The sequence below is a fragment of the Cervus elaphus genome, chromosome 20, assembly GCF_910594005.1.
Source record: "Cervus elaphus chromosome 20, mCerEla1.1, whole genome shotgun sequence".
In the NCBI taxonomy this organism is placed as follows: domain Eukaryota; kingdom Metazoa; phylum Chordata; class Mammalia; order Artiodactyla; family Cervidae; genus Cervus; species Cervus elaphus.
This window is the reverse complement of record NC_057834.1, coordinates 126,018,442-126,042,324: the sequence shown is the minus strand read 5'-3', so window position 1 is coordinate 126,042,324 and position 23,883 is coordinate 126,018,442. Positions and strand designations below refer to the sequence as shown.

The following is a 23,883-nucleotide window of genomic DNA, read 5'->3' as shown; positions in this document are numbered from 1 at the left end:
TTGAATTTATCCTCCTCTCTTTCCCCACTCTTCCTGTTCATGCTCACCCACTTCTGTTTCTTGAAAATTGCTCTTCTTAAATCTCAAGACATAAAGTCAACTTTTTTGGGTATTTTTTTACATTGTGGTAAAGTATGCATAATATAAAATTTGCCATTTTAGCTGTTTTTAAGCATACACTTCTGTGGCGTTAAGTATATTATGTTGTTGTGCAACCATCAGCACCATTCATTTCCAGAACATTTTCATCTTCTCAAACTGAACCTCTGAACTCATCAGACATTAATTTCCCATTCCTCCCTGTTTCTTGCCTCTGGTAACCACCATTCTATACTTTTTGTCTATGAATTTGACATAAGTGGAAACATATGTCACTTTGTGGCTTGCTTATTTTGTTTAGCATAATGACTTTAAGATTTATTGACTTTGTAGCAAGTGTCAAGTTTCCCTTTTAAGGCTGAATAATATTCCATTGTGTTTATATACCACAATTTGTTCATCTATCCCTTGATGTTTTCTTGGATTGCTTCCACCTATTGTAAGTAATGCTGCTATGAACATGAGTACAAATAACTCTCCAAGTCCGTACTTTCAGTTCTTTTGGGTATATATTCAGAAGCGAAATTACTGGATCATATGATAATTCAGTTTGATTTTTGGAGAAACCACCATACATTTTGCACAGTGGCTGAACCATTTTACATTCCCATCAACAATGCACAGGGGTTCCAAATTTTCCACATCTTTACAAACGTTATTTTTTATCTTTTCAGGTGCTTATTGGCCACTTGTGTATCTTCTTTGGAGAAGTCTAAGTCCTTTGCCTATTACTGTTGGGGTTTTTTGATGTTGTGTTTTAAAACTTCTTTATATGTACTGGATATTAATCCTTTAACAGGTATATGATTTGGCAAATATTTTCACCTGTTCTGCAGGTTTTCTTTTTACCACAAGGATAGTGTCCAGATTTCAGGGTAGGAAAATTTTTATTTTGATATAGTTCAGTTTATATATTTTTACTTTTGTTACATAATGCTGTTGGTATCATATCTAAGAAATCATTTCCAAATCCAATGTCATGAAGCTTTTTCTCATTGTTTTCTTCCAAGAGTTTTATGATTTTAGTTCTTAGATTTTTTTTTCCTTTTTTCTTTTTTTATTTGAAGTATATTTTATTTATAGTATGTGTTAGTTTCATGTGTACAGCAAGATTATTCAGTTGCTTTTTTTTTTCAGATTGTTTTCCATTACAGGTTATTGCAAGATATTGCATATAGGTCTCTGTGTAATATGGTAAATCCTTCTTGCTTATCTGTTTTATGTGAAGCAGTTTGTATCTATTAATCCCATAGTACCCCTAATTTATCACCCACCTCCCCCTTTGGTAACCATAATTTATTTTCTGTGTCTGTGAGTCTGTTTTTTGTATATAGATTCATTTGTAGTATTTTTTAGATTCCATGTATAGGTGATATTATAAGATATTTGTGTTTTTCTATCTGATTGACTTCATTTAGTATGATATTCTCTAGGTCCCATCCATGTTGCTGCAAATGGCAATATTTCATTCTTTTTTATGACTGAGTAATATTTCACTTTGTGTGTTTGTGTGTCTACATGTACACACATACTTGTACCACATCTTCTCAAGTCAGTTGTCTGTCGATGGTTACTTGAATTTTTTCCATCTTGCTTATTGTAAATAGGGCTGCTGTGAACACTGGGGTACATGTATCTTTTTAAATTAGAGTTTTTGTCTTGTCAGTATTTATACCCAGGAGTAGAATTGCTAGATCATATGTAACTCTATTTTTAGTTTTTGAAGTAACCTTCATACTGTTTCCCATAGTGTCTGCACCAGTTTACATTCCCAACAAGAGTATAGGAAGGTTCCCTTGCTCCACACCCTCTCCAGCATTTGTTATTTTCATACTTTCTGATGATAGCCATTCTGACTGATGTGAAGTGATACCTCATTGTGGTTTTAATTTGTGTTTCTCTAATAATTAGTGACGTTGAGTATCTTTTCATGTGCCTGTTGGTCATCTGTATGTTTTGTTTTTGAGAGATACCTGTTTAGGTCTTCTGCCCATTTTTTGATTGTGTTGTTTGGTTTTTTGATATTGAGTTGTAGAAGTTATTGGTGTATTTGGGATATTAATCCCAATCATATATCATTTGCAAATGTTTTCTCCCATTCCCTGTTTCAAAAAAGACATTTCATTTTGTTGATAGTTTCCTTTGCTGTGTAACAGTTTTTAAGTTTGATTAGGTCTTGTTTAGGGTTTATTTTTGCCTTTATTTCTTTTCCTTGGGAGCCTGATCGTAGATCTATTTTGAGTTAATTTATGTATATGGTATAAGGTAAGAGACAAATTCTTTTGCATGTGAATATTCAATTTTTCCAGTAGCACTTGTTGAAAAGACTGTCCTTTCCTCTGCTGAATGGTCTTGGCACCTTGGAAAATCATTTGACCGTATATATGAGGGTTTATGGCCCTAGTGGAAAGAACTCGCCTGCCAATGCAGGAGACATAAGAGACGCCAGTTTGATCCCTGGGTCTGGAAGGTCTTGTGAAGGAGGGCATGGCAACCCACTTGCCTGTAGAATCCCATGGGCAGAGGAGCCTAGCGGCCTCCAGTCCATAGGGTCACAAACAGTCAGACGTGACTGAACCAATTTAGCATGCACACACACATGCACATGATGGTTTATTTCTGGACTCTCTAGTCTGTTTCGTTGGTCTGTGTGTGTTTATGCCAGTACACACTGCTTTGATTACTGTGGCTTTGTAGTAAATTTTGAAATCAGAAAGTGTGACATAGGAAAAGAAAAGAAAGTGTGAGATCTACAACTTTATCTTCTTTTCAAGTTTGTTTTGGCAATTCAGGGTCCCTTGAGATGCCCCCCCCCCAAAATTGAGATTTTGATAGGGATTTCATGAATCTGTGCATTGCTTTGTGTAGAATTGACATCTTACACTATTGTCTTCCATTCCGTGGACATTTTTGTGTCATGTCTTGCCATTTATTTGTGTCTTCTTTAGCATCTTTGATTAAGTTTTAGTATTATAGTTTTCAGTGTGTAAGTCTTTCACTTCCTTGGTTAAGCTTATTCCTCTGTTTTTAAAATTTGTTAATTTTTGGCTGCCCTGGGTCTTTGTTGTAATCCATGGGCTTTTCATTGTTGCATGTGTGCTTTCTCTAGTTGTGGCATGAGGAGCTACTCTTCGTTGCAATACATGGGTTCTCATTTTGGTGGCTTCTCTTGTTGAGGAGCACGGACTGTAGGGCGGGTGGGCTTCAGTAATTGCAACACATGGGCTTAGTTGTCCAGTGGCATGTGGGCAGATCTGGGATTAAACCTATGTCACTTGCATTGGCAGGCATATTCCTAACCACTGGACTAACAGGGAAGTCACTATTCCTGTATTTTTGATGCAACTATAAATGGAATGGTTGACCTCTTTTTCAGATTGTTCATTGTTGTTGTATAAAAACACAACTGAGGGAATTCCCTGGTGGTCCAGTAGTTAGGACTCTGCTTTCATCCCTGGCTGGGGAACTAAGATCCTGCAAGCTGTGTGTTGCAGCCAAAAACAAAAAAACAACACAGCTGATTTTTGTGTGTTGATTCCATATTGTGCAACTTTTCTGACCTTATTTGGTTAGTTGTTTTGATGTAGAATTTTCAGTATTTTCTGTATATAAAATCATGTCATCTGCAAACAGTGATACTACTTTTCTTTCCAATTTGGATGCCATTTCTTTCTTCTTCTTGTCTAATTGCCCTCACTAGGACTTCAACTACTGTATAGAATAGAATTGGGGAATGTGGACATCTTTCTTCCTGACCTTAAAGGAAAAGCTTTAAGTCTCTCACCATTGAGTATAATGTTAGGATTTTTCGTTCATGGTCTATATTATTTTGAGGTACTTTTCGCCTACTCCTAGTTTGTTGAGTGTTTATCATGAAAGGTTATTGAATTTTTCAGATATTCTTTCTACATCGGTTGAGGTGACATGAGGTTTTTTTGCTTCATGCTCTTAGTATGATTTTCATATGCTGAACCATTCTTGTATTCCAGGAATAAACCCCACTTGGTCATAGTGTACAGGTTATTTTAATATGCCATTGAATTCAGCTTGCTAATATTTTGTTGATGACTTTTGTATCATAAGGGATATTGGTCTGTAGTTTTCTTTACTTGTAGTCTTTGGCTTTGATGTCGAAGTCATGCTGGCCTCATAGAATGAGTTAGAATTTGTTCCTCTTCAGTTTTGGGGGGAAATTTAACTGTTGTTACTGTTCTCATTCAAGCTCTCTTCCTCACTATTATTGATAACTGAGATGAAGATACCATATAGACGCTGTAGTAGTTAAAGATATCATAAACATGAAAATTTTTATTCAATCACAGTAGTAATGAAAGGATTGTAAATTGAATAAACAAAATACTGTATTTGCCCTATCCACGTGACCCTGAAAAGACTGTATTTAGATTGTAATGTACAATAATTGTGATAATTTCTCAGTCTGTCGATATCTTAAATAATAGGAATGTAAATTGGAACAAATTTTCTGGTGCAGAATTTAGCACTATGTAAATTCTTAAAAATTATGCATCCTTTGACCCAGCAATTCTATTTCTAGACCATTGTGCTAAATATAGTAGTTATATAAATATTGCATATAGAAATTTCTAACTTTGCATGGTAATGAAAAGTTAGAAACCATCATGTCCAGAAACAGGGACTTGAGTAATAAATTGTGGTATACACATGAGGTATAAAAATATTGATGTTGAAGAAAGTTTCACAAAACAGTATAGCTTGAGTCCATTAATATGCTACTATTTAGGCATAAAAACCCCTCAAACTTAATTTTATCTGTTAACAGTGGTCTGTTTTGGGAGTAGTGGTAGTGTTTATTAATTACATTTTTATTTTTACTTCTCCATTATCTGTATTTTTTAAAACAATAAAGTATATTTTATTACAAAAATTTATTATTTTATTAAAGCAAAAGATATATTTATAAAATTTTTATTTATTTATTTTTGGCCTTATTGGGTTTTCATTGCTGCGAGGGCTTTTCTCTAGTTGCAGAAAGTTGACGCTACTCCTCAGTTGCAGTGCTCGGGCTTTTCATTGTGGTGGTTTCTCTTATTGCAGGCTTTAGTGGTTGTGGCTCCTGGCCTTTAGAATACAGGCTCAGTAGTTGCGACGCACAGGCTTAATTGTTGCGTAGTATGTGGTATCTTCCTGGATCAGGGATTGAACCTATGTCTCCTGCATTGGCAGGCAGATTCTTTACCACTGAGCCATCAGGAAAGCCCAGCAAAAAATATTTTTAAAATTGAAAATGAAGTTAGAAAGCATAGTTAAATCCCATGACAGAATCAGTATCTAAAAATAATCTTGGTCGGTGAGGATGATGGATTGAATCCTGTGAAAGTTAATCAGAATAGATAAGTAGGCAGGTAGATAAAGTAACAAGTCATATTTCTGGGTTTAAAAAGCCAACTATAACCAATATAAAAAGTGTGAGGTGTGGTCTAATAGCCATGTATGTTGTAAGACTTAAAAGTTGTGATTTACTCTAGCCACTTTCTGAATGTAAGCAGCCAGCTGTTCACTCCCCATTCCATTCCATCTCACACCCAGCTTAGTCTCTTCGAGAGAAATCTCCCATGCTTCCTTACCAAGTGATGTTAAGTCTTGTCACTGTTTTGCCCCATCTGTTCTATTGATTTTTTTCTGATTTTGTTCAAGTTGCTGTCTACCTGAATTTCTTTCCCCCTCACTTTCACATTTTCAAACTTGACCCATACCTCAGAAATCCAACTCAAGTGCTACCCCTGCTGGAAGTCTGTCTGTCATAGTACAGTCACATTTTACTCAACTTTATTTAATTCTGGGAATTTCACATGTTGAGAAATTAAGATCAGTAAGATTTCTCGCTTAATGGGCAAAAATTGAAGTAATGCAAATCCTCTTCTATTAAAAGTCACATACAGACAGATGTAACAGTAAGGACCAAATACCAGATACCGTTTGTCATTTCTGTGTGAACCACCAACGTTCTAAAGTGTGGAGCGTCAATCTCACTATTGCTGAAAAACTTTCCCAAGGAGCAGTCATTTTAAATGGGAATTAAATGTTGTAAACTCTTGGGAAGAAGATCAAATGATGCCCATGATACTACTTGTTGTAAAAGATTAAAGCTAATGCTTGGGGGCAGGAGGGGCAGACTTTAAAATACAAGTAAAATAGTTGTTGAATTGTGCATTCTTGGAAGTCTTGTAGCAGAGTGGTTAAGGGTGGGCCCTGGAGTCAGATGACCCCAGTTCAAATCCTAAATCCAGCATTTACTACAATGGTAACTTTCAGAAAATAATCTCTGTGCTTTTGTTTCCTCGTTTTAAAAATAGGCTGATGATAAATCACTTACCTCTTTGGGTTATTGTATTAAATGTTAGTACTATGTAAAGCTCTTAGGAAAATACCTAGTGCATAGTGTGTGCTCAAAAATATTAACTATGACTATTCCACTGGAAAACTTAGACCATTTGAGTCTTAAATTGCAATGCATCCCTGCATAAAAAGTGACCATTATGAAAAAAATTTCTCCTTCCCTGGTAGTTTCAGAGAATAGTCCAGATGCTACCAACCTGTTTGAAACCATGTAGTGAGGAATGTAGATAGAATTGGGATAAGGGGAGATAATCTTTCCTTCTTCCTGTAAATATTATAATGCTTAATAAAATTTGGGAAGAATTTCAGAAAAATGTAAAAATGATACAAAATTGTTTATAACCCTACTACTGTTGTTCAGTTGCCCAGTTGTGTCTGACTCTTTGTGACCCTATGAACTGCAGCACACCAGGCCTCCCTGTCCCTCACAATCTCCCAGAGTTTGCCCAAGTTCATATTCATTGCATCGGTGATGCCATCCAGCCACCTCTGACGCCTTCTTCTCCTTCTGCCTTCAATGTTCCCAGCACCAGGGAGTTTTCCAATGAGTCGTCTGTTCGCATCAAATGACCAAAATACTAAAGCTTCAGCTTCAGCATCAGTCTTTCCAGTAGTTCTTCCTAACATTAATATGGCTGAATTCCTTCTAATTTTCACCCCTGTGCATTAATTTTTTATGTACAAATAAGTTATGATTATAACACATAAACAGACTGAAGAGTATTTAACTTAGAGAAGTAAACTGTTGTGGCATTCCAGATGAGGGATGTTCAGAGCCTGGTCTAGGTCACTGACTATAGAAATAAAGCGTAAGATCAGAGACAGAGGTATTCATGTTTTTGCCATTGAGTCAGTAAACTTTGGTGTGGTGATTTCAGAGATAGTTTTTTTTTAGCTCTGGCTCCTGAAAAGAGACAGATGGAACATAGGAGGAAGAGCATATTTGCTGGGGAAGATGTTTGTTTTCACCATGTTGAATTTTAGATTTGAATAGGACATCCAGATGGAAATGTCTAACAGGCATTTGAGGTATATAGCAAGGACTTGAGAGATAATCTGCCTGAGATATGAATGAGAACATCCTGTGAGAATGTTTAAAATAAAGATGGTACCTGTTTGGGCTAAGTGTACTTAGTTCTTTAAGGGCAGGAATGGAGTCTTCATCTCTGTTACCCTCCACATAAACTTTAGTAGAATAAATAAGTTTACTGAAACAAAGAGACGAGGCCATTAATTTGGTTTCTGAAGAATGCCAATGAACTTGAGGGAGTCATAATTATCATTTACTGCCCCTTTCTTAGTTGTGTTGGTGTCTAAAATTTAAATTCTTAAAAAGAAATAAAAGACTCCCATTTTTCTTTTCTGCTTTTGATGGAATTTTGTTTACATGAGTTACTTAAAAATGTTATTTGGATGGCTATAATTCATTCAGTTTAATCTTGTGTTCTTAAAAACGACGATAGTAAAGAAGATTGTTCCAGTGATTCTTTCAGTGTCCAGAGTATGCACATAGTGGATATGTTAAGGACACCTCCCTTGTAAAAAAATTCTTTTTAACCATTTTAACTTTTTGTTTTCTATTGAAATATAGCCGATTAACAATCTTGTGACAGTTTCAAGTGAACAGCCAAGGGGCTCAGCCATAGGTATACATGTATCCATTCTGCCCCAAACGCTCCTTCCTCCCAGGCTGCCCCAACAATGAGCAGAGTTCCCTGTGCTGTGCAGTAGGACCTTATGGTTATCCATTTTAAATATAGCAGTGAAGGACACTTCTTTAATGTGATTAACGTATAAGGGGGGAAAGGTTTAGGAATATAAAAAATATATAAATAAGTATAGGGGGAAATGTAAATATAAGTACTCACAGGGTATTGAATCTTGTGTGGCTTGGGAGGCTTAATTGGATGTTTGTGTCAGAAGATATTAGATTGGTGGCAGGAGCTTCTGAGTAGGAAGGGGGACTGTGGAGAGAACCACCTCATCTCTATGCCCTCCACCCTTCTCTTTGCATACATTAGCCAGCAGTTGGTTAATTTGCACATGTGGTTTCAACTGTCAGGTTGTGTTGACTCATTCTGAAAGCTCCAGAATAGGCCCCTGTGTCTTTCCCCCCAGTACCTAGCGCCTTACTGGAGTAGGCTATGAAAAAGTATTTGGCAAATGAATAGAATGATGAGTTTATTCAGTAAAATGGTGAATTAGTTCAGGAAACATTTAATGAGACTTGAATGTCCTGTGGAGATGGAAGTGAGTGGAGGAGTGTTGGCCTACTAAGGTTATTAAGATATTATCTGACCTTAAGGAACATAAATTCTGATACTGAATATAAATTTTTTTTTTTTTTTTTTTTTTTTTTTTTTTTTTTTCTGAATATAAATTTGTAAAACCTTCTGGTTTTCAGATTAACCAATGCAGAAAATAAGTAATTTGGTGACCCAAAACGGTTTCTTTCTGACATAGATTTTAAGAGATTTGTTAAAAGGTATTATGTGAAATAGTCCAAAATCACTGTGGATGGTTACTGCAGTCATGAAACTAAAAGATGCTTGTTGCTTGGCAGAAAAGCAATGACAAACCTAGACAGAGTTTTTAAAAAGAGACATCACTTTAAAAAGCAGAGACATCACTTTGCTTACAAAGGTCCATAGAGTCAAAGCTTTGATTTTTTTCCAGTAGTCATGTATGGATGTGAGAGTTGAACCATAAAGAAGGCTGAGTGCCAGAGAATTGCTGCCTTCCAACTGTGGTGCTAGAGAAGACTCTTGAGAGTCTCTTGGACAGCAAGGAGATCAAACCTGTCAGTCCTAAAGGAAATCAACCCTGAATATTCACTGGAAGGACTGATGCTGAAGCTAAAGCTCCAGTACTTTGGCCCCCTGATGTAAAGAGCTGATTCATTGGAAAAGACCCTGATGCTAGGAAAGATTGAGAGCATGAAGAGAAGGAGGCGATAGAGGATGAGATGGTCGGATGTCATCACCGATTCGGTGGACATGAGCTTGAGCAAACTCCAGGAGTTAGTGAAGGACAGGGAAGCCTGCAGTTCATGGGTTTGCAGAGTCAGACATGACTTAGCGACTGAACAGCAACAGTGTGAAATCTTATTTATGTAACTAATAAGCACACAATTCTGCATTCCTACTCTTCACTCATTTAGCTAGAAAGGATAATTATGGGATCAGTTTTATGATCCTCTGTTATCATTCAGTTTTTTTCTTATTTTGTTAAAATTTGGGATTTGATTAGATGGGGACATCATGCTCTTCTGAAAATACAGGAGTCCATTTCTCTAAAGTGACTGTGGTAAAGCAGCAAGATACTTAATTGAATGGATGTACTGAAATATTAGGTTGGTGCAAAAGTAATTGTGGTTTTGCATTGCTGAACTTTGCTGTTTGATATTGGAATATATTCTTAAATTAATGTCGTTATGTTATACATCATTTTCACTCACTTTTCTCACTTTATGGCTTTTGCTAATGACTTATTGCTTGCTGTATATTTTATATTTATTTTAGACTATGGAAATGATGTTAGACAAAAAGCAAATTAGAGCGATTTTCTTGTTCGAGTTCAAAATGGGTCGTAAATCAGCAGAGACAACTCAACATCAACAATGCATTTGGCCCAGGAATCCCTCATGTACGCACAGTGCAGTGGTGGTTCAAGAAGTCTTGCAGAGGAGACAAGAGCCTTGAAGATGAGGAGCATAGTGGCCGACCATCAGAAGTTGTTGTTCAGTTGTTCAGTCGTGCCTGACTCTTTTGCAACCCCATGGACTGACCATGCCTGGCTTCCCTGTACTTTACTATCTCTTGAAGTTGACAGTGTCCAATTGAGAGGATCATCAAAGCCGATCCTCTTACAATTACATGAGAAGTTGCTGAAGAACTCAACTCCTACCATTCTACAGTTGTTTGGCATTTGAAGCAAATTGGGAAAAGCTCAGTTAGTGGGTGTTTGACTGCAAAAAAAAAAAAAATCGTCTTTTTGAAGTGTTGTCTTCTATTATTCTGCACAACAACACTGAATGTTTCTTTTTTTAAAAAAATTTTTATTTCATTTGTTTATTTGGCTGTGCCTGGTCTTAGTTGTGGAACGTGGGATCTTTGATGTGGCATGTGCATTCAAGCCCCCTGACCATGGCTTGAACCCAGACCCCCTGCATTGAGAGCACGGGGTCTTAGCCGCTGGGCCACCAGGGAAGTCCCCAATGAGCCATTTCTTGATTGGACCGTGATGTGCAACAAAAGGTGGATTTTACATTACAGCTGGTGATGACCAGCTCAGTGGTTGGACCGAGAAGAAGCTCCAAAGCACTTCCCAAAGCCAAACTTGCACCAAAAAAAGGTCATGGTCTCTGATGGCCTGATCCACTACAGCTTCTGAATGCCGGCACAACCATTATATCTGGGAAGTGTGCTCAGCAAATCGAGGAGATTCACCCAAAACTGCAATGCCTGCAGCCGGCATTGGTCAACAGAATGGGCCCAATTCTTCTCCACGATAGTGCTCGACCACATGTCGCACAACAGACGCTTCAAAAGTTGAATGAATTGGTCTGTGAAGTTTTGCCTCCTCCACCTGACCTCTCGCCAACTGACTACCACTTGTTCAGCATCTCAACAACTTTTTGCAGGGAAGATGCTTCCACAAGCAGCAGGAGGCAGAAAATGCTTTCTAAGGGTTTGTTGAATCCCCAGGCATGGATTTTTTTTTTCCATTTATTTTTATTAGTTGGAGGCTAATTACTTTACAGTATTGTAGTGGTTTTTGCCATACATTGACGTGAATCAGCCATGGATTTACATGTGTTCCCCATCCTGAACCCCCCTCCCACCTCCCTCCCCATCCCATCCCTCTGGGTCTTCCCACTGCACCAGCCCTGAGCACTTGTCTCATGCATCCAACCTGGGCTGGTGATCTGTTTCACCCTTGATAGTATACTTGTTTCAATGCTATTCTCTCAGAACATCCCACCCTCGCCTTCTCCCACAGAGTCCAAAAGTCTGTTCTGTACATCTGTGTCTCTCTTTCTGTTTTGCATATAGGATTATCGTTACCATCTTTTAAAATTCCATATATGCGTTAGTATACTGTATTGGTCTTTATCTTTCTGGCTTACTTCACTCTGTATAATGGGCTCCAGTTTCATCCATCTCATTAGAACTGATTCAAACTAATTCTTTTTAATGGCTGAGTAATATTCCATTGTGTATATGTACCATAACTTCCTTATCCATTCGTCTGCTGATGGGCATCTAGGTTGCTTCCATGTCCTGGCTATTATAAACAGTGCTGCGATGAACATTGGGGTGCACGTGTCTCTTCCAGATCTGGTTTCCTTGGTGTGTATGCCCAGGAATGGGATTGCTCCAGGCACAGATTTTTATGCTAGAGGAATAAACAAACTTACTTCTTGTTGGCAAAAATGCATTGATTGTAATGGTTCCTATTTTGATTAATGAAGATGTGTTTGAGTCTAGTTATAATGATTTAAAATTGATAGTGCGAAACCACAATTACTTTTCTTACCAACTTAATAGCTTAAGTATCTTGATCATTCAAGTATGCAATGATCAGATAATTCAGTGTGTAAGTTAAGTGAGCTTTTATTAAAGTATATGATATAATGGTTTATCATTCATTTCCCTGTTAAGTTTTTTTTTAAATAATCAAGACAGTTCTTAATTATCAGAATTGATACAAGGACTGTTATTGTGAAAACTACAGAAAAAAACTACAGAAAATCAGTGGAATCCTGCAATACCACCAAGCTATTTGTAGTTTGCTAGGCAGAAAGATCAGAATATAGGAAGTTAGGAATCCTTGAAGAGATTATTACTGAAGTAGCCTTAACTGCCTACCTAACCAGTCAGAATGTGTGTTCTAGGTGGTGGGAAACTTGCATAATTCAAGTCTTAACCTGTTAATTAAACATGTATCAATTAAGCATAAGAAAAACTTACTCATTTGTTAGAGGAAAGAAGTATATTACTAGAAGGGAGAGCAACTTTGTGGAACCTAGAGAGATTCCAAACAAGAACTTAGCCTATTTTCCACACTGTCCAAAGAGAACAGAAGCCAGCTTTCCATTGTGATTTGAACATGTAGTTTTTCAGGCCTTATTGTGGTTCTGGTTTTCTTTTGTTTTAGATTTTTAACTCACCAGAAAACCTATTATATCAGAATATGGGGAATGAGGTACTCTAGGTGGTAATATGACTGTCCCCTTTGTAAACAAATAAACTGGCATCTGGCATTGTTGTTGTTCAGTCAATAAGTTGTGTCTGACTCTTTGTGACCCCAAGATCTGCAGCACACCAAGCTTCCCTGTCTTTTCACTATCTCCCAGAGTTTGCTCAAACTCCTGTCCATTGAGTCAGTGATAACAACTAACCATGTCATCCTCTGTCACCCCCTGCTTCTCCTGCCCTCAGCCTTTCCCAGCATCAGGGTCTTTTCCAATGAGTTGGCTCTTTGCATCAGGAGGCCAAAGTACTGGAGCTTCAGCTTCAGCATCAGTCCTTCCAGTGACTTTTCAGGGTTGATTTCCTTTAGGATTGACTGGTTTAACTTCCTTACCGTCCAGAGGACTCTCAAGGGTCTTCTCCAGCACCACAGTTTGAAAGCATCATTTCTTTGGCATTCAGGCTTCTTTGTGGTCCAGCTCTCATATCCCTACATGACTCTTGGAAAAACCATAGCTTTGACTATAGGACCTTTGTAGGCAAAGTGATGTCTCTACTTTTTAATATGCTGTCTAAGTTTGTCATAGCTCTTCTTTTGAGGAGCAAGCTTCTTTTAATTTCGTGGCTACAGTCACTGTCCGCAGTGATTTGGAGCATCTGGCATATATGTTAGTTTTTGAAATAACTTCATTAAATATAGCCATAACCTTTTATAAATTGATAAGTGTAAATTAAGCCTAATCAGTTCTGTGTGTGTGGGAAAAAAAGAGCTAAGGGCCACACACAGCAATGTATTTTGTGTAAGGCAGGAATCATAGTCTTGTTTAACCAGTGTATTGGTGCATGGTTGTTGCTCAGTTTAGTGTTGTTATTAATGAAGCTAATTACTAAATTTCAGAGATGATAACTCCAGACCTCTATTGAGAACAACTATCAGCATTTTATGGCTCTATTCATAGATTTATTCTCATGTCAATAGATCAGTTCTGCCTTTTCTTTAATTCAGCAGAAACAATTCATTAAGTGATGAAAATAGAATTCTCCCAACAAACTAGAGCCAAATAAAAGGTGCATTTGTTAGAAAATGCACATGTTAACAGAAAATGAATCTGTTAGAAAAAAGGGATGGGGTAGTGCATTTGAGAACAAAGATAGTCTTATTTGTTTCATTGTCTTTATTTTTTAAATAATTAAAACTTTATTTTTTAGACCTTGTTGCAGTATGCAAGCAACAAGAATGCATCAGAACATATTGTGTATCTTCTGGAGGTATATCGACTTGCCATCCAAAGCTTTGCCAGTGCTCGCCCGTATTTAACTACTGAGTGTGAAGATGTCCTCTTAGTGCTTGGCAGATTAGTACTGTAAGTTTAAGAACTTAAATCACTGTTAAAATTGAGTATTTTTGGTTGTAATGTTTGTCGGACTTCTCTTTACTATGGCATCACATTGTTTAAAGGGTCATACCTTTGAATGAAATTTCCTTTGCTCTGACCCCTTTATATTCCCATTTTCAGGAGACAAGTATAAGTGAAACTGCAGTCAAGCAGCTGCAGTTAATATTTAATTGCCCCTAGAGTCTCTCTCTCTACTCAGGCTTAGGTTGATATGTTTTCCTTTTGTCCTTAGGTATAGATCAACTGAAGTGACAGAATATCTGGAAGGTGTAGTGGTCTTTGAGGGAATTATTGTGAAATTCTGCAACTCAGTTGTATTATTCGAATTTTACTAGCAGAAAGTATCAGGGCACAGTATAAAATTACCACCCTAAGAGCCCATAATGATTTAGCTGATATTTTAATACTTGCCTGCCTAATAGCAGACAAAATTACACCTTTAATGTATTTTATTTGCAGAGTGAAAAAATATAACAGCTGTTAGTTTTTAGTTCTGGAATCACTTTGATTCAGTTTACAGATTGTTGGTAGGATAAATTTTAGTCCAGGTGATCGATTTTGCTTTTCTGTAGTCTTAACTGTTTTCTTTCCTATTTTCCAAAATCCCAGACCTGTAACATCATACTTTTTTTTTTTGGATCACATACATTCCTTGTTTTATAATCCTGTTATTCCTTCTCTAAAGCTTCATAGTTTTACTTTTTTCTTTTTTTTAAAGTTGAAAAGTTAATATAACAATGTTGAATAAAATTTTGAAGAGGAAAGAATTTGAAAAATTTGAAATAGTCCAAATAAATCTAAAATGTATATTGTGTCACTGTCATACTGTACTTGATTCTGACTATAACCAGTGTTATATACTGACTTAGTTTTTCATATTCTAGGAGTTGTTTTGAATTACTGCTTTCAGTGTCTGAAAGTGAACTGCCATGTGAAGCCTGGGTACTCTTCCTTCAGTCTTTACAGGTGGGTTGATTTGTCCTCAAAAAAGTTCTCTGATTGGATATCCAAGACACCTAGTTAATTTCTCCCAGCAAACTGAAATTGGAAACTTAGAACAAAAACAAGTTCATTCTATATTGTGTTAAGTTCATGGAATGAGAAAGAGGCCTTCCAGATGAAGAGTATCCTAAAAATTATTGGGTTTTTTCCTTTCATTTGATTTTGTTAGTCTTTACATAGCTTAGAAGTCAATAAAAAATTTTTCATTCTTCAGAAAAAAAATGTTAGACAGAATAAATCTATTAAAATATAAGATTGTATATGTTTATTATGTAACACTGTTTGGTTCATTCATAGTACATTGATCTAGTAATTTCCCCTAAAATTTCAGGGACTTATAATGCTAACAATTAAAAGTAGCCATCAGAGATTCTGTTCATGCATTTTACTTACAGGAGAGCTATTAGTTCATCTGTTGGCTTGATAGTAAGCATTCTTAGATGAGCAGATCAGAAAATAGCAAGTTGGGGAGAGGAGAGTAAGGTAGAAAAAAAGCAAGTGTACTGCCAGCAATAGAAAACAAATTTGCCTGTTAGCAGTAGAGATATTTAAAGAAAACAGACATAATAAGTAAAAAAGCCATCATTCAGTTATTATCATTAACTATGTGGCAAACAGTACTCTACATTATTTTTACATTTTGTATCTTTTAATCAAATTGCAAACCTTATATAACACAGAGATCATTTGAACCACAATTTATAAATAGGGAGGCAGGCATAGAGAGGTGAATTAACTTGCCTAAAGTTAACACCTAGATTTATACCTAGAACTTGCTTTGTTTAACTGTTTCCTCAAGGACACAAACTCCATAGTAGCCTGGACCTGTTTCATGCAGGCGTAAGTCAAGGTTTGTATGTTAACAGACATACCTCATTATTTGAAAATTAATTTCTTCTTGACTATTTAATCCAAAACGAAATGATATAATGTTCAGTTCAGTTCAGTCATGTCTGACTGTTTGCGACCCTGTGGACCGCAGCACGCCAGGCCTCCCTGTCCATCGCCAACTCCTGGATAATTGTTACTCTTTAGATTTTCTGTTTAAGAAGAATTCTCTGTCATGTCCTTGGCATGTTCTAATCCCTATAATGTCCTAACTCTTCACGTATTCATATAGTTAAAATCATCTTTCATACAGAGCATATTGATTTTGTCATTCTCTCTTTTGGGGTCTGCCAGTAGTTTTGCCCTGGCATAAGACATTCTAGAAGGGCAGATGAACTTATTCTTATTAGGGCTGTTACTATTATTTTTTATTAGTATCCCTTTGCAGAGTGATACTTTCTTAGTATCTCTTCACTTTTTTTTTTTAGATTGTATGCCTAAATAAAATATTTGTCTTCCTCCCTACCTGTACAACTTTGTTAAAATATTTATCAGACAGTTCAGGATATATACATTCACATTTCTGAATATGTGTTCAATAAAATAAATACAGTAGAGGTACAGATAAATATAAGACACAATCCCTGTAGAAATACAAAGCATGAAAAATTGAATTTTCCTTATTTTAGGTAAAAATGGATAAGACATCAGACTGTTTTGATGATACCTTTGGTAAGAGAATAGTTTTACCAGGCAGGCCACAGAGAGCATTCTCAACCACTATTTACAGCTTGTGTAACCCTTCCAGACCTTTTCTTTATGTATATAAAAATACATTCTGAAATGGAGTTTTAAATAAAAATGAGATCCTATGTTTTGCAACCTTTTTAACTTAATGATTTTATCGTGGACATATGTCTAGGATTGCATATGTAGATCTTCCTTGATCACTGCCTGGGATTCTGTTATGTGGCTGTACCATAAATTATTTGGCCAGATCTCTTTGCTGTTTATTGTAAAGAATGCTAGAGTGAACATCTTGCACTTGTATTTCTGTATTGTAGATTTCAAGATGTGGACTTTGGATAGTGTTACCTTAAACAAGAAATTATTTTTAAAATTCCACCATAGTTTTTGAAGACTCTATTTGATGTTATTTAAAAAATTTTTTGTCTTTATTTGTTTATTTGGTCATGCTGCTCAGCTTGTGGAATCTTAGTTTCCCAACCAAGGATTGAAACTGTGGCCCCTGCATTGGAAGTCCATGGAGCCATCTGTCATGTAAAAAGTCTTCTGATAGAAGAGTTTAAACAATTAAAAAGATACATAAGAATAGATATCGTTGTCATGCTTATGTTAGAAGGAATAGGTTGCCTATGTGAATACTGCAGAATATTTTAAAAGAAAGCTGTGCCAGTGACCTTAAAATAATTTAGTAATTCAAGGATGTAAATTGAATTGTGGTGATAATTTTACCTAGGGGAATTCAGGAAAACATTTTAAAGGTACTCTAACTTAGAGAAAATGCCCTAGTTTCATTATTTAAAAGTAGCAACAGAATTTCATAAAACTTTGAGGATAGCTATTTTTTCCCCCCTGCTTATTTATTTTTAGGAAATCCAAGATAACAGGGCTTTTCATTGACTTTCAGATATTGCCTGTTTTCTGGATATGCTTTTTTTTTTTTTAGGAGTCACATGATGCATTATTGGAATTTGGGAATAATAACCTACAAATACTGGTTCATGTTACCAAGGAAGGGGTGTGGAAAAATCCTGTTCTTCTTAAAATACTGTCTCAACAGCCAGTAGAAACAGAAGAAGGTAAGCTTAAAACTGTACTGACTACTGAAGGAGGATTTAGTTCTAAGAGAATTAAAAATTTTTATGGGTTAAAATTTTGTGAATTTCACCTGTGTGAAATAACCAGTCATTCTGGTCTCCTTTGAATAATAAAAACTAGCCATTAGCACTTAATGTTTTGTTTAAAGATTCTTGAATTTTAACATAGAGTTTTAAAAGTATCCCTTTGTCCTTGTTTTTAAATATTGCTTTGAATAACAATGTTTATATAGAGCTCCTGTGATAGAAATTAATAATCTGCTTCTAGTCCTGCGTATATAGTAGAGCTTTGCTTATATTTTGTTTAGGTTACTAGAGCTGAGGACTATGGCAGAAAATTACTTTTTATTTTAGATTTATGAAACACTGGAATTTAGCATTTTATAGAGATGTACAAAGAAGAAAATTTTTATTTAAGAATTGTCAGTTGAAGACCAACAGATTTACGGATTTGGGTTGATGTATTTGCATTTAGATGCACAAAATATCTCATTTTACATGTCCAACAATTATGATTTTGTTTGCTTTAAATTAGTAGAAAATTAACAAGGATCACATCTTTCTTAAGTATGTTTCTCGAATAAGAATGAGTTTCAAAACAGTTTTTTATTTACACTTTTGATATATCTTTAGTTCAAGTCTCAGGCCTTTTGTATGTTGATATCTTAAAATATGGGCCTCCCAGGTGGCACTGATGAGAAAGAACCCGCCAGCAGGAGACTAAGACACACGGATTTGACCCCGGGTCAGGGAGCTCCTCTGGAGGGAGGGCGGGGCAACCAACTCCAGTGTTCTTGGCTGGAGAATCCCATGGTCACGGGAGCCTGGTGGGCTACAGTCCTTAAGGTCGCAAAGAAATGGGCACAACTGAAGCATGGAGACACGTCTTAAAATATTTCAGTTAACTTATTCATTCCCCAAGTTTGATAACCTATTGTATACATGTTATTTGCGTTTTTCTTTATAGTGTGATCATTGATAATAAGAGTGCTTAGATTTTCTCTTGGTCCCTTACCTCTGATAATTCTACTGCTTATCAGTTATACTGACAAGAAAAAAAAAGACCTGTTAAATAGAAATAGATTTGTATATATGTTTTACGTTGAGGTTCTTGATAAATGGCATCCTTTTGTAAATATGGGCAGGTGGACGCCCAGTGATTGCCTTTATCGTTATTAAAAATTGCATTGGCAGGAGGCATCTTTACCACTAGTGCCACCTGGGAAGTTTTTTTTTTTTTTTAAGTGTTAGAGGACAACTCCAAATAATTGCAAAAGGATCCTAGAATTAGCAGATTCCCAGATAAGGATCCAGGAGTGAAGAGTGCATGACCTTTCTAGACAGGTTCAAGCTCCAGAGGGAAGACATGGAATTGCATTAAATGTCCCTCGTTTATTTTTCCTGATGTAACTAATCAAATATTTCACCCTCCTACCTCTGGAATTAATAGTATTCAGTTTCTTGTTCAGTTCAGTTCAGTTCAGTGGCTCAGTCGTGTTCGACTCTTTGTGACCCCATGAACCGTAGCGCGCCAGGCCTCCCTGTCCATCACCAATTCCCGGAGTCCACCCAAACCCATGTCCATTGAGTTGGTGATGCCATCCAACCATCTCATCCTCTGTCATCCCCTTCTCCTCCTGCCCTCAGTCTTTCCCAGCATCAGGGTCTTTTCAAATGAAGGTGGCATCAGGTGGCCAAAGTATTGGAGTTTCAGCTTCAGCATCAGTCCTTCTAATGAATATTCAGGACTGATTTCCCTTAGTGTACGCTTTATTGTGTCATTTTAAATATTGAAGTGTATGGATGGATTCCTTTTTAAAAATACAGTTAAGTAAGGATTGATTTTAACATAACAAAGTGTTTTTAAAATGCAGCTTTGATTTCTGTGTTAAAAATTGATACAGTGGTTTAACTGTGACTGTAATCTATTGAGTAAAGTAGTTTTACCTCATAGAAATAATAGCTGTAATTTATAGCGTGCCTGTTATGTGATGGGCACTGTATTAGTTCTTTCCGTCTCATTTAATCCATTCAACAGGCGAGAGATTACACATGGGCAAGGCCATATAGTTAAAATTGTGGAGACAGAATTTGAACCCAGGTGAGGAAATATTTAAAAGTTTTTGATTGATTAAAAGTGATAACCATTTTGTTTCTAAATACATGGTTTTACCCAAAAGTTAACAAGGCATGGTATTTGTCCTCAAATCGCTGATTGTATAATCAGGTCGATATCAGAGCAAATAATAGCAGTACTATTGAGCGTTCACTCTCCCTGGCCCCTGTGTTCAGTGTCTTCCTTGCATTCTGGTATTTCATTTATCATCCTTTCATCTCTGCCAGGTAAGCTTCTCATCATTGAAGAAACTTGAGACTCAGGAAGGTCTGATTTGTCCAAGGGCCTCACAACTAGTATGTGTGAGAGTCATGATTTGGCCTCAGTTAATTGATTCCAAAATCTAAGATCTTAGCCTTTATATACTCTGATCATTAATTACTATATGTAAGGAGAAAAATAAGTGTGGTAAAAGAAGTAAAATGTTAGGGGAATTTAGAAGGGATTGGGCTGTATAGCTAACATACCTGTTTTCAGGTGTGAGATTTGTGAAAATGCATATACTTGATAGAGTAGATCAATGGAGCATAATCTGATGTCAGGCAGTTTAGGATGGAGGGGACAGATGTGGCAAGAAATAACATGAAGTAATTAGGTTGGAGAGAATTTTTAAAAGAATTGCTAGGACACGGTAACTAAGTTGTTTTTCTTAGGAAAGGAGTTGGCAAGGAAGGGTAATTCCAGAATTTCATTTTTTAAAAAAATTGAGCGAATACCATTACTGAAAATAGAAGTAAGAAATGAGGAGTTATTTGAGATATGATTGTGAGTTCATTTTGTGGAATTTAGTGCTTGTGGGACTAAAATAAAGAAGTCCAAATGCAAGTGATCTATTTTCTGTCCATGCCTTTTGACCTTGACTGTGTATCAGAGTATCTGTGGAATTTAAAGCCAGAACACACAGACACATATCCCAGGTCCAGGCTTCATCTGCTAAATCAGGGTCTCCAGAGTTGAAGCTCTGAATACTGACCTTTTTGAAGTGCCGCAGGAAACAAGCCCTTCCACCTGTGCGTGCTGGGAGTATAAATTGGCACAATCTCTGAATATCAATCTGGCAGCAGTTTCACTTCTAGGAATTTTTTCTATAATTTTCTTCTAACCATGCATCCTGAAATGGTCTCTGTACAGGGCTGTAAGTTGTAGCATTATTGACAACTGCCAAAGATTGGAAACAACTTGCAAGTTTATCAGGAGGGGATTGGTTAAATTAGTTAAAATTGATCTGTACAGTGGAATAATACACACTTGTTAAAAGTATTGAGCTCTCAGTGTACAGTGATGTGGTAGAATGACCTGTATGATATATTAAATAGGAAAAGAAATAGGTCTTCTGTACTCAGAAGGATTAACAAACTGTACTGGAAGGATAAACAAAAATGATTGTTGTTTCTTAAGGAAAGAGACTAAGAGACTGGAGTCAGAGTAGAAGGGAAACAACTTTTAACTGTACATCTTTTTGTGGGCCTTTTGACTTTTGTGTTATTTGCATGTATAATGTTACCTATTTTTTTAAAAGAGAAAATTAAAAAATCTCTACAGTTGATTCTCATATGTAGTTAAGATTGGGCCAGTGGTTCCCCCAACCCTGGTGGTTTATCATTAATTTTAATGATTTCTGTTCCACATGTGGCCTGTAGACCGAGTAGCATGGATGTTATCTTTGAGGCTTATTAGAAAAGCACCATCTCAGATCCCATTCCAGACCTACTGAATTAGAATCTGCATTTTAATAGGATTTCCCTAGTGATTCAGAAGGCATTTTCAAGTTTGAGAAACACTGTGTTAGGTGAACCATCTAAAACACCTAAAGTGTTCGCTTGCAAGTCATCTTAACATGTACATTCCCACCTCTGTTCTTTAAGTAATACTGTGTAACAGTGCCACACACTTATTGAATATTTACTATTTATAAGTCAAGGGCTTGTTCAGAACACTGTAAAAATCAATGTGAGTACTGCTCCAAGCAGCATTTTCCAAAGTGTGTACTGAACCAGGAACATGGACTTTATGTCATGTTAATGATATGTGTAAAAGGGTTCTCTGGTCAAATCAGTTTGGGTAAAATTGGGTTTAAATAAGAGTGAACAGTTTTCTTCATTGCAGGACTGTTCAGAGATTTGACCAAGGAATCCTTTTTTTTTCTAGGACTATCTCTCAGGTCTTTTGCTCGGTGGAACACACTTTGAGAAATGCCTGGTTTAGAGGAAAGACCACCACTGACTTTGGAATCCTTGGCAAGTTACCTAATTTCTCTGAGTATTGATTTTCCTAACCTTAAACCGGGGATAACAATACTTGCCTTGGTGGTGGTGTGAAGAATAAATGAGAGGTGTGTAAAAACACTCAGAAGCTTGGTCCCTCATGAGTGTTTAAGTGGTAGTTGTTAATATTACACAGGATACTTCATTTTTCCTTGTTCTTATGTTTATAGTTCATTTCACTGTTCCTTACTATCCTTATCAGGATGTGAAGGAGGAGAAAGTGAAAGAATAAATTTTGGTGAAATGCTAGTAGTAGCTTTATTAAAAGGTTTGCTGTTTGTGGGACTTCCCTGGTGGTCCAGTGTTTGGGGCTCTATGCTTCCAATGCAGGGGGGCACGGGTTCATTTGATCCTTGGTCAGGGAACTAGGATCCCACATGCCGTTTGGTATGGCTAAAAAATAGAGTTAAAAAAAAATTTTTTTAATGGTTTGATGTTCAAAGTAAAACTGCTAAGTAATATGGGAATAATTAGCAACATTATTTTGCTCTTTGCTCTGTTAAATGAGTACAGAGATCAGAGTAAACTTCTAGTTATGTCAACTGACCTTTTATCTGCTAAAAAAACAACAACAACAAAAGATATCAAACTTTCATCTTCACAACCTTGATATGTTATGTGGTATGTTATCAAACTGTTTTATTTTTCCTTTTTTCTAGTCAATAAATTGATTGCACAAGAAGGACCTTTCTTTCTGCAAATGCGAATAAAACATTTGTTGAAATCTAACTGCATCCCCCAGGCTACAGCTTTATCAAAACTGTGTGCAGAATCTAAAGAAATTTCAAATGTGTCATCTTTTCAGCAAGCATATATCACATGCTTATGTTCCATTCTTCCTAATGAAGAGGCTATTAAGGAGGTAGGTAAAGCAAGTAACTGCTGTTGTCATTCACACAATAAGTTTATTAGATTTTAATAATTTTTGCATGACAGGATGAAAACTAAGACTTTTTTTTGGTCAGGCTACTGGTAAGTACCATTTTAATTGTATATTTAACTCTTCAGCACATTGAATATAAAATTGTGTCTTTTAGGTGTATTTGAAAAGTAGATACTTAAAAATATGCAGATAAATGCTTATGAATTTGGCTGATGGTTTGTTTTGAAATGTTTAAATGTGAAAGTCATTTCTTCTTCTTAAACTAACAATTTCTCTGGGAAATGTAGACATTATTAATAGTGGTGTCGAGATAAAACTAAAAAAAAAGAGATAAAACTAAAGATAATGGCAGTTAGCTTAAGTTACTTTATACATTTAAATCTGTAAGCAGAGAAGTATAGGACTTTAGAACCTGTGGATACACTTTGAACGATAATCAGGCAGACAAATGGGTTTTTTTGGTGGGTTTTTTTTTTTTAGCCTAAATCATTGTTTTCCTTAGAAAAGTTGGACTTAGTCTTTTGATAAATTATGCAGAGAAAAATAAGGAATTCCAAGGCTATATTTCATCATCTATCTTTAATTCTCTTACCTGCCATTCAGGTCTTAATATGGATTCTCATTTTACCTCTACACTGAACTTGTTAAATGAAGGAATCACAAGGATCTGGTTCTATGCTGTAGTGATTCTTAAACGTCTATGACAATTTCAGCTGTAAATATCTCATTCTCCAAGTGAAACTGTCTTTCCATTTTAATAATTTTATTTGTTTATTTTTTGCTGTGCTGGCTCTTTGTTGCTGTGTGGGCTTTTCTCCAGTTGCTGAGAACCGGGGCTACTCTAGTTGTGGTGCTCGGGTTTTTCATTGCAGTGGCCTCTC

General features: G+C 36.3%; 1 protein-coding gene across 2 annotated transcripts in view; it reads left to right on the top strand.

Moving 5' to 3' along the window:
* The window catches only part of RLF (RLF zinc finger), a 78,328-nt gene that overhangs the window by 16,831 nt on the left and 37,614 nt on the right, over positions 1-23,883 (top strand). Inside the window, exons 2-5 of one of the 2 annotated variants that reach the window (XM_043875807.1) lie at positions 13,881-14,035; positions 14,953-15,034; positions 17,589-17,721; positions 22,779-22,981. In XM_043875807.1, the coding sequence (XP_043731742.1) occupies positions 13,881-14,035; positions 14,953-15,034; positions 17,589-17,721; positions 22,779-22,981 (573 nt within the window). Of the gene's footprint in view, positions 1-13,880; positions 14,036-14,952; positions 15,035-17,588; positions 17,722-19,777; positions 19,841-22,778; positions 22,982-23,883 lie in introns of those variants that run through there. The other variant, XM_043875808.1, reaches the window with a different exon arrangement.